This window comes from Syngnathus acus, chromosome 16, assembly GCF_901709675.1.
Source record: "Syngnathus acus chromosome 16, fSynAcu1.2, whole genome shotgun sequence".
Classification (NCBI taxonomy): domain Eukaryota; kingdom Metazoa; phylum Chordata; class Actinopteri; order Syngnathiformes; family Syngnathidae; genus Syngnathus; species Syngnathus acus.
The window spans coordinates 11439822-11451161 of record NC_051101.1 but is presented as its reverse complement, the minus strand read 5'-3'; the positions used below and the strand labels follow the sequence as shown (position 1 = coordinate 11451161).

Genomic DNA, 11340 nt, shown 5'->3' with positions numbered 1-11340 from the left:
GTGGAAAACAAATGCTTAAAGTAAGACAATTTATTAAAAAAAAAAACAATTAAGTTAAAGTCCCAATGATCATCACACACACATCTGGGTGTGGTGAAATTTGTCCTCTGCATTTAACCCATCCCCGTGTGATTTTGATCCATCCCCTGGGAGAGCAGTGAGCAGCAGCGGTGCCGCGCTCGGGAATCATTTGGTGATCTATTATTTTACTGGTTCTTTTATCACAAAAATTATTTAGGTTTCATGACCTGACATGTTTCGGCTATCACTTCCGCCTTCGAAACATGTCAGGTAATGAAACCTAAATAATTTGTTTGTGATAAAAGAACCAGTAAAATAGTTGACAATAAGATGGACATACTACAGTCATTTGGTGATCTGAGGCCCCACTTCAACCCCTTACACTGAGTGCCAAGCAGGGAAGAAATGAGTCTCAATTTTATAGTCTTAGGTATGACCCGGCCGCGGTTTGAACCCACAACCTCCCACTCTCAGGGCGGACTCTCTACCCCAAGGCCACTGAGTTGGTGCGAATGGACTATGACAGATTTGTGTATGAATTTCGAAGCAGACAGATTATTATTATTATTATTATTATTATTATTATTATTATTATTATTATTATTATTATTATTATGATGATGATGATGATGAAAATAACCAGAAAGTGTGTCTAAACTTTTGACTGGCACTTGAACTGCTTTCCCGTTGTTTACGTGCGCGTTCCCGGCAACGTGACTTCCAACTCGGGAGGGAGCGCGCAGGACGAAGGGGCGGAGCGGGGTTGCGAGCAATCAGGACAGCTAGTGATGAGAAGTGTCCCGGATATTTACCTTCCTCTACCTGGATCCTCGGACGCGGCGGCCCGTCCCGAGGTGGCCCCGGTGGTCATTCTCATGTGCACGATTCGTCTCTGAAGCGGGACGACGGAGGTACACGCGACTTTTTCTCTTCTTTTTCACCCTCCCGAGAAAAGTTTGATGTCGGCCGAGTTGCTCTGGGCTTGAGGGAAAGTTTACTAGCAACGCGTTTCTTCGTGTTTAGGGTGTGTAGCTACACTCGTGCACGCGCCGAGGCTGTCAACAGGTTCCGTGTTCGGCTCAAAGTACGGAGAGGACGTTGCTGTTTATGTTGACAACCATACCACCGGTTATTACTTTTCAAATAATGCTTTTCTTGCTTTATGTATCCGTCTTAACTCACTTTGTTTACTTTTTTTTGTACTACTCCACTTTGGCTTTGAGTGTCGCATTGAATAGCAAGTACCTCATCCAGTTTTTTTTTTTTTTTACATGAGGAAAAACTGTCAAGGCACACAAACAAGCAAAAATGTCATTAAAGTGGACGCACAGGTTGATTATGTCCCCTCGGTTATGTCAGGCAAGATATTTTAAATTTTCTGATTGTCAGTATGTCAATCTGGCACAGATAGCTGAATAAATATACATTATTTTTACAAGAAAAAATGCTACGTAATTGAATCCAAATAATAATTTGAATAATTTCCCTCGGCACACCTGATGATCTCTGTCACACTACTGAGGCACGATACGCTTTTTGCTAATCTATGTCCAATAAATCTGTCCAAGTCACCATATCACATATAGATGCTAACCGCTAAAAGAAGCCAACATGCTGATTAACCCTGCTATAAAGTCTTTACTTGTAAGTAAGCCTGTGAGAGGCTTAATGTGGAAAAATAAGCCATCAAGTAGAGCTCAGCTTGGTTTTAATACATTCCAAGTGTGTCGCTGTGTTCAAACATTAACCCAGAACACTGCGGACCCTTGTTTTTCTTTTTCTTCTCGGTAGCGTAATCCATTAATCGTTTACCTGGAAGCCAAGACAGGACTGGACTCACTCAAATGCATGCAGGGACATTCCTCCAGCTTCCTTAGAAGTGTGAATGTCTGCTTGACTACTGTATATGTTTTTGTGTTAAGCCAACAACTGCAAAATGGGCGTGTTGGAGCGCTGGAAAAAAAATGTTTAACATTCTTATCATTCAGCTGCTTTTGCGAGAGGCAGCAAGACCCAGAGCGAGAGACGAAGCGAGGGCAGGCCTGGGCCGAACATAAGCGAGGAGAGGGGAACATTTGACATTCTACCTTTAGGGACCTGATGATCTTTTCTGAAAGACATGGTAAAATAGAACCAGAGTTTTTTTTAAATGCACAGCGGGCCGGATTTAATTCTCTCGCCGGGCTGCATGAGGCCCACGAGCCACAGTTTGAACACCACCCTGCACTGTACGCTCGCAGCACTCCTTTGCATTCATGCTGCATTAGTCACCGCTCCATCCAGTACTCAACGTGTCATTGTGAGGGCGGTGCTGTCAAACAACAGTGTGGAAACGTGTGGCTCACGTTTGTTGCCGTGTCTCTTCTCAGGTCCCCCTCGCTGAGACCAGCCAAGGGTGGTTACCGTGGTGACAGACATGCCAAAACCAGACCTGCTCTGCTTAGTTCAGCTGCTGGACGGCACCATCGAGACCTTCCGAATAAATGTACGACACAGACACGCAGTTTCCTGAATATCATATGTTGCCGCTATCTGTCACCGCGCTCCGTTAATGATCGTCGATTGATCCGCATCTCCTATTCAACGGTGACCTTGGTTGCCAAGGACAAGTTCACCTCCTGCAGTTGTCACACTCGGGGGTTCGTTTGCGTGCTCAGCACATCTTGGCAAATGAAGCATGCGGGCCATATCGATGCAAATGTGCATATGTGCTGCAAGGCAATCGCCTTTTGATGCAGAGGCTGTGTTGCGTCTTTGTCTGAATATTAAATATGCAGTCAAACACCCCTCCCCTATCTCCATCTCATAATACATTGGAGTGAAAAGTTTTTCCTCCCTTTTTCCTTCCTAACACTCCAATGCAGCAGCTTCATAATCTGCTCATAATTACGTCTTGTTGGGGACTGCAGCCATTTTTTTTTTCCTCGGCTGTGGAGCGAACAAGCTCTTTAGCGAATTGTACACCACTCGGCATAAACTAGTAAATAATAGAATAAATATAGAATGAAAAAAAATGGAATAAATAAATTGGAGGGGTCAAAAATTAATCGAGTAATTGACAATTAATCGATTATGAAATGATCTGACAACTAATTGTTTTGAGCCATCGTTTATCTTAATATTGTCCAAATTCTCAAATTTTAGCCTCCCAAGAGAAATTAATCGCTGATTCCTGACATCCTTCTTTAAATCAGACTTATCTTTGTGTTCAACCAAAACAAAACATTTGCAAAAAATCTGCTTTTACTTTTGAAAACAACCGAATTTACTACAATTGTTGGACTCATGTCGCTCCAAGCGTTGGCCGCCTCTCACTTGATACGTTGCGTCCACTCTTCAGAAGCATGATGAAGGTGTGGTTCTGCTGGACCGAGTGTGCGACCACCTGGGCCTACAGGAAAGGCAGCTCTTCAATCTGCAGATCAGAGAGTCCAGCACAGCCGTCACCTCCATCACCGCCAACACACACTCGCCTGTGAGCGCGCACACACTTTTTTTTTTTTTTTCTCAAGCCGGAGACTGTAACACGTTCCACTTGCTGTTTAACCACAGGGTGTGCTTGCATATTTTTTTTTCTATCCCCTGTAAGCAATTATGTTTAATCAATTTCTTTTTCTTAGAGATGGTTGGAGCCTGAGAAACCTTTGAAGAAGCAGATAAAAGGTTTTTACCGGGCAAATTATCGCCCATTCCAAAATATATTTTGACATTTCCTGAGTAGTGTGATGATTGAGGTGACTCATGATTTAAGACGACACTGACACAGCGACATTTCTCCGCAGGTCTGGCATCTCCCTTTTATCTAAACTTCCGAGTGCACTTCTTCATTTCGGATCCCAACTCCCTGCAACATGAACAGACGAGGTGCGCCAATATTTTTTGCCCTAGTTTATTTCCTTTTGTATTTTGGAACAGTTGCCAAACAAGTGCAACGTTTTGATTTCTAGTAGAAGGCGTGAGTCACTAAAATTCTGCTTTTGTTAAAGACGCTCAGTTTTATGACACTTTTATATTATATAAGTTTTATAGTTTATATATAAGTTACTATCTTATGTATTTTTATGATATGTATTTTTTATATATATATTATATTTTTATTTTATATTATATTACTATATTATATTTTATTATATTTATTATATAAGTTTTATATTATATAAACATATTTGTTGTGTTTGTAGCAGTAGTTTACAACTTAGACTCCTCAAAAAAGCATTTTCCAATGACACATTTGTCTTCCGCAGGAACCTTTACTTCCTCCAGATCAGGAGTGACATTAAAGAAGGCAGGTTAGTGCGCGCAACAAGCCCAAACACACCCAACAAAATGCAGCTCGCTTGTGTACACTTTTTATAGTTCTTCCATTGTTGATTGCAGATTGCAGTGCCCGCTGAGTTCAGCCGTGGTTTTGGCGTCTTACGCCGTGCAGTGTAAGTCTCCGAGAGCAATCTGTGATTAATGACCTCATAACTACGAGGAATACTCACATTGTTAAATGTGCTCGCTAGTTTCCGACAAATGTAGCAAAAGTATCGGGACGTGAGAATAGTATTGATGCCGTGTTATATACTAAGTTTTGTTTTTGTTAGCTGAGCTGGGCGATCACGGTCCATCCCAGAAAAGCGGTTACTTGTCAAAGTACCACTTCATCCCCGAGCAAGATGAAAACTTTATATCCAAAGTGGAGGAGCTGCATCCAAAACACAAGTAATGCGATTCACAGCATCTATTCCCGACCTCCCCCCCCCCGCGCTTTCCCGTCGGTTCGTTGACTTGACTGTTTGCGTGCGTTCATGTAGAGGTCTGAAGAAAAGCGAGGCAGAGTTGTGTTTCCTCAATACGGCGCGGACGTTGGAGCTTTATGGAGTGGAGCTGCACGCCGCTCTGGTAACATGGCCTCCTGCATTCAAAACTGCTATTTCATGCTCCACTTTGCTTTCACGGCTGACATTTCCCTGACACTCTCTGGCTTTCAGGACACCAACAATGCTCCGCTCATGGTGGGCTTGGCATCGAGTGGTGTTGCAATATTCTGCAATATGATTTGCTCCAGTTTCTTCCCCTGGTGAGTGGCAACTGCGCAAAATGTGACCCTCACAAATGTTCTAAAACATTGTTCCATTACAGGGGGAATATTGTCAAGATTTCCTTTAAGAGGAAGCGATTCTTTATACACCTCAAACGTAAACATGTAAGTCGAATATTTAGAGTTCCAAAAACTAAAATCTCTCTTATTAATATTAATGCTGATCGTGCAGGGCGAGACCCAGGACTGTGAAGTGACGCTAGTTCTAGCGTGCCCAAAGACCTGCAAGAACCTGTGGCGCTCCTGCGTGGATCATCATTCCTTCTTCAACTGCAACCGCACCGCCAGGAGCCCCAAACACAACAACAGCTCAGTTCATTCCTACAGGAAGTTTATAACACATCACTTGGGCTTGGCAAATAGTAAAAATGAAAGGTAGTTTTTTTTTGGGGGGCATAAATTGTGAGATATTGTTTTGTGACAACTTTTTTGTAACTTGTAGTGGTCCAGTTTGTCAACGTGTGGTGGGCGGAATGGTGTGGAACCCGGTTCTGAGGCGATCCATTTCATCGGAATATTTGGAGACTAAGAGTCTACCGTCGAGATCGCCCCCCAGCACGCCCAACTGGTACGACCAAGTCGAAAATGCTTCATGGGATCGTTCAATCGTCCTCGTCATGTTTCGGATTTGTGTGTACGCGACAGGCGGAGTCCTCGCGTTCGCCACGGTATCCGCAAAGTCCGGCCGTCATCCATGGAGCTGAGCGGTGAGCTGAAAGACGTACCCGAGGGAGAAGACGTCTTCTACACGTACAGAACGTCGGTCAGCAGCAGCAAGGACAGCGAAGGGGACGCTTCGCTGCATCTGTGTGTATTTCTTTTTTTCCTCATTATTCTTACAGGCAGTTTTTTTTTTTTTTTTATGAACTCACTCAACAAACTTTGCATCCTCTAAACTTCAGAACAAATAGCCGATTCAAGAGTACGTTTGCTAAAATCAGACATGATGGTAGAAAATCAAAATGAACCGCTCCGCCTGGGCCTCGCTTGAGCTGGTTGACTGCCTACCTCCAAAAATGAGGAGGTGGATAATTATTGGTTGTTGTTTTTTTTTTATTCCCACATCTATATATACATCCAGAAATGGCTGAAATTCATCGCGAGTGCTCAGATTGTACGTACCATTTGGCCTCGTCTCTCGACGCCATTTCGCAAGGTGTCGCTGGGTGCGTCATCCTCTCAAACAGCAACCCGCCTCCATTTCTTTTTTCCCCCTCGGGGGGAAAAAAAACAAAACAGGCGGTGCCTTTTTTAGGTGGAGGAACTATAGCAACGTTTCCACTTAGCTGCACATATCCTAAAATCTAATGACACATGAGAAGCGTGGATGAACCTGGTAAAATCCATTTTATTATTGATCATGTTGCTAATTGTCAAAAAAAAAAAAATAATTACATTGTAATCCTCTTTAAGCGAGATTCAAGGGAATACGATTATTAATTTCCTCACTCCTATTACAATCCATAACCAAAGGTTGGATGAGATCTTGTTGCATGCTGATGACAATATAGCAGAAGAGGATGGAGTCAGCAGCTCCCTCTACAATAACAAGGTACTTTATTAATAATAGTCTGGGCCACGCCCTTATGCAGTTTATATATTTACAATATATGACGAGCGTCTGTTTCCTCAGCAGGCCCTCAGCGACGGCGACCTGCTGCTGATTCGAATCGCTCCCGATCACGAGGGCAAGTTTGGCTTTAATGTTAAAGTAAGTGTGAATGTCGTCGTAGCCTTTTGTGGCTCTTGTTGAGTTTTTCTCACGCCATTTATTAATTTCTTAAGGGTGGGGTGGATCAGAAGATGCCTCTTGCCATATCGCACGTGAAACCTGACTCTCCGGTAGGAACCAAATAATGCGGGCACATGTATTATCTCTCTGGCCAGCAGGAAGTGAATCTCTTACAATGACTCGAGCAGCATTATTCTTGTTATTCCTGCTCTTAATTTACAGTTTATTTGTCTCCAGGCCGGTCGATGTGAGCCCAAACTGCTGGAAGGAGACCAGTTGGTGCTCATCAACGGTCGAGACATTTCCGAACACACGCACGACCAGGTGGTCATGTTCATACGGGCCAGCAGAGAGTCGCACTCCCGAGAGCTGGCCCTGCTCGTCAAACGCAAAGGTCTGCTCGCCGACGTTCAGAAAACCAGCCGAGGCGGAGTTTAACACCGTCGTATTCCAGGTCCCGGCCGAGCCGCGGCGCTACTCCTGCTGCCCCCCGCCCTCACCCTCACCGGTCAGTCCCAAACAGACGGGTCGCAGTCTCCTGGCCAGTCCGAACGGGTCACGACGCTGGACGAGTCCATGCGACAAGTCGAGAGAGGAATTCAATCCGGAACTTTGTGCTTCCACTTTGAGGTATTTGAGTTCAACGGAGGTCGATGAGATGCGAGTCGTCACCTGTTTGTATGTGTTGACTTGTTTACATTCTGATCGTTCTCAGAATTTATACAGAAGGAAGCCTGGCTTGTCCCAGAGCTGCGCTCGGCTTCCCAAGAACATGGACAAGAATCGCTATCGGGATATTTTACCCTGTGAGTGCTTCCCCTTCCCGAGATTTTATTTGGTGAGCTTACGTGCCTACTTTGCTTGCAGATGACGCCACCAGAGTCACCCTTCAGGGCCAGGAGGACTACATCAATGCCAGCCATATCACGGTGCGCACACAGTAATGGATTCCCGGCGATGGGTTTACGGCTCTCGAATGGATGAATGTAAATCTGTGTGCTCGGTTCTTTGTTTCTTAGGTGGCACCTCCGGTCTCTGGGGAGTGTTTACGTTACGTCGCAGCTCAGGGTCCACTGCCGCAGACCTGCTCTCATTTTTGGCAGACCGTTTGGGAGCAGCAGTCACACACCATTATCATGCTTACTACTCTGACAGAGCGAGGAAGGGTATGCAAATGACTCCACTCTGCAAAAAAAAAAAAAACATTTACTCAGGAATAGCTTTTAGTAAACAGGCACGGAAATTCAAACGTGTTTTTATGAGATGTGTGATGACTACATTATGAAAAGGCTCCGTTTTTATCTTGGCTATGTGAATGTGTCACTTGCACTCAGATACAGCAACATAATAATGATAATAATAATAAAATAATTAATAATAATAAATTTGATCCCTAATAATAATTAATAATGACATTTTTCCTTTTTCGTAATGAAAAAAGTTTGCTTTTTGATCCTTTCAGGCCACTGTACTTGGCACTTAATATTTAAATCAGCATTAATGTGCGGAATGTCCGATTATCGTGATACGGAATAATTGTCGCAATAACATTTATTTTATTACCCCCGCTATAACCCCAGCCAGTTTATTTGTTTCTGCCTGTGCATTCGCGCGGAAATAATATAAATGTCAGTGGAGTTGGAGAAATAATGACTGAATCCTGAAAAGCTCGGAGCTCATAGTTCTCAATGGCGGGTGAAACAGCAACACTAAAACTCAGCAAAACAAGAATCATCAATTCAAGGGAAAGCAAACGCACCATTTTCAAGGTCTCCGACAAATACAAATAAAAGTACGCTTCCTCGCATCTCGCCTGTTGCTTGGTAACCTGAAGCTCATTAATTGATCATTTTTCTGATCTTCGTCAACTGCCTTGACATTCTGCTTTGTTAAGACATGGCTCGCACATATTGACAATCACTTCATATCCTGCTCCCGATGAATTCCTTCCTGGCCTGCAAACCTACACCACTTTAATTTGACAAGCAAGGAAATGATATCCTGACTGATGACTCAAGTGCTTTACTGCCTTCTGTGATGCATTTGCAGACCAAGTGCCACCAGTACTGGCCGCATCCGCCGGATGTGAAGGATTATGGACACATGAGGGTGAAGTGTCACTCCGAGGAGTGTAACCTGGCCTACGTGACACGGCAGTTCACCCTCACACACACTCAGGTACAGATTTTGATGGTTCCCTTCATCAATATACATTTCCAAGCCAGCGGTCTACACCTCAAAACATCTCAAATTTAAAATGTTGCTATGGTTACTTACAGGTTGGATGAATTTTTAACTCCAATTCAATTTGGGCTGAATTTACTGCGCACACACACTTTTAATGTATACCCACCGGCCAATCAGAAACGAGGAAATACTTCCGTACTAGCTTTCCATGATATGAATCTGAAACAGTCATAATCTCACAACATGATAATGATATTCATGTAATCCCTCCAGAGAGATATACAGGCAGTGAGTCAAATAAATGAAAACCATCTAAAGGTCATGTTTTAAAAGAAGGGGGAGGGGTGTTCACTTGTATGGCAGGCGCCGGTAAATCCTACGCGCTGGCCCTTTAATACCGACTTCCATTGTCGCATGAGCAAATGATGACAGCTATCATGGCAATAGTTTGTTGCGACATGTGCCGCCGCTGTGCCATACGTCCTATCTCTGCGGGAAGTTATCAGCGGCCGAGCTAATTTCCGTGTGGGCGAACCCTGTGTGTACACAGGTAACAAAGTCGTTAAAATGAAGGCGTGTGTACAGGCAGGTGGCTTTACACGGAGCGCACCCTACGCAGTTAGATCATCAGATTGTATTTTCCACATTAACGTCCCGAGCGAACCTAATAAAGCTCAAGGAGGTACGAACGTGCTAACATGCATGCACAAATACTCCTGCGTTGGCCCATCTGTTACCCTGGCGGTGCTCGTTAATCCCCGCATGAAGTCACAGGCCGCCCGTTTAAAAAAAAAAAAAAAAAAAAAACCACTCAACTCAGCTCTTTTGAGCTCCTCTCCACCTGTTTATCTGATTTTATCCCCTCGTTGTGTCGTCACCGTGCACTTTGTGATGTCACCGCATCCGTTTAGCAAAATCTTTGTTGTCTACGTTGTATGAGATGTTTTTAGTTGAAGTTTTGCACAGCTTGAAGTCTCTCTAATGATCTCGTTTTTGTGCGTGTACTCAGAAAGGTGAAGAACGCACGGTCACACACCTGCAGTACGTGGCGTGGCCCGACCACGGTGTACCCGACGACCCTTCCGACTTCCTGCTGTTCGTCAGCTCGGTCAGGGAGAGGAGACGAGCCCAAGAGCCTCTGGTGGTGCACTGCAGGTAACTCGCGGCCTAATTGCTCCGACGGCGTTCGCTCCAATCCCATGCTTCACTTCCAGTGCCGGGATTGGACGGACAGGTGTTCTCATCACCATGGAGACGGCTCTGACGCTGTTGGATCGGGGGCTGCCGGTGTTCCCGCTGGACATTGTCAAAACACTGAGAGATCAACGAGCCATGATGATTCAGACCACGGTACACTGGAGAAAACATGAGGAGGATTTGTTCATAGGAAATATTTTAGTTTTATAAAATGTATTAAAATATAAAAATATATTTTTATAAAATATTATTTTATAAAATGTATTAAAATATATAAATATATATTTTTAATAAAATTATAATTTAGATATTTATTATTTGTGATGTATTTCTGTCTCTAACTTCTTGTTTGGTCTGTTCCAGTGTCAGTTCCAGTTTGTGTGCGAGGCCATTTTGCGAGTCTACAAGGAGAAGCAAGGGGGATCTACATCCCCGTAGTCCAAATCACAAACGGCACCGGAGGAAACCGAGCCTCGTAACTTCCACTCGAGCAACTCCCACCGAGGGGGCCGACAAGCACGGCAAGAGATTAACCTCTGTTGTGCCTGCCGGGTCGCTACACGGTCTGGATGAGAATTATGCAGCGTCCAAGCGCAGCTGGATGCCAGCTATGTAGCCAAGATCAAATAGGACACTTTGAATCTTACAATCGTCTGCCTTACGTTTCTGCCCAGAGCGCCGACTAAGCTTGGATGGGATACACAAAACGAATGAAAGCTGCTAAGCTCAGGAATTAAGTTGGTGTCGTCTGCAAGACGACTGACGGAAGGAAGAAGAAGTGATTGTTAGAACGTGTATACTGTGTGTGCCTTTTAGTAGAGGGGCGGAATACGACAAGATGCTGTATGGGGTACTGTGGCTGCCACTTTTCACTTAAATTATTCTCACAATGAAATAAACACTGATTTGTATGCCCTTCGTCTGCTTTATTAGGCTCTTCACTGTATGAACCTTACTTGGAAAATGAGAAAAGCGAAATTGAACAATATATACAATCCTCAAATTAGTATTGCAAAATGATTGTAATGAAAATCAATGACATTTTAGGCATTGTTGGTGATGTGAACCTCTTTCTACTACTTTCTGGCAGGACGATGAAGCGTTTCAGACTGTTTAG

At 44.0% G+C, this 11340-nt stretch overlaps 1 protein-coding gene across 2 annotated transcripts; it reads left to right on the top strand.

The window, feature by feature from the left end:
* The first annotated feature begins 776 nt into the window (after nt 1–776).
* Nucleotides 777–11138, top strand: ptpn3 (protein tyrosine phosphatase non-receptor type 3). 2 transcript variants are annotated; one of them, XM_037274256.1, is made up of 26 exons: nt 777–932; nt 2391–2506; nt 3362–3496; nt 3642–3684; nt 3804–3885; nt 4266–4310; nt 4399–4451; nt 4611–4728; nt 4821–4908; nt 4998–5086; nt 5149–5212; nt 5280–5482; nt 5550–5675; nt 5753–5914; nt 6581–6659; nt 6744–6818; nt 6893–6949; nt 7077–7233; nt 7294–7469; nt 7555–7645; nt 7707–7768; nt 7859–8005; nt 8889–9017; nt 10036–10181; nt 10241–10376; nt 10587–11138. In XM_037274256.1, exons 2-26 carry the CDS (start codon nt 2438–2440, stop codon nt 10659–10661), a joined length of 2607 nt encoding a protein of 868 aa, XP_037130151.1. In that variant the 5' UTR covers nt 777–932; nt 2391–2437; the 3' UTR covers nt 10662–11138. The 2 variants fall into 2 exon arrangements, with proteins under 2 accessions (XP_037130151.1, XP_037130150.1); XM_037274255.1 differs by having other exon boundaries at nt 6741–6818.
* The last annotated feature ends 202 nt before the right edge of the window (nt 11139–11340 follow it).

Bases quoted from the DNA above. Each gene is read 5' to 3' on its own strand.
- ptpn3 (XM_037274255.1), top strand. From the start codon at position 2,438: ATGCCAAAACCAGACCTGCTCTGCTTAGTTCAGCTGCTGGACGGCACC. The intron at 6,950-7,076 runs GTAGGAACCAAA...ATTTGTCTCCAG, and splicing joins ACGTGAAACCTGACTCTCCG to GCCGGTCGATGTGAGCCCAA. The intron at 10,182-10,240 runs GTAACTCGCGGC...CTTCACTTCCAG, and splicing joins CCTCTGGTGGTGCACTGCAG to TGCCGGGATTGGACGGACAG.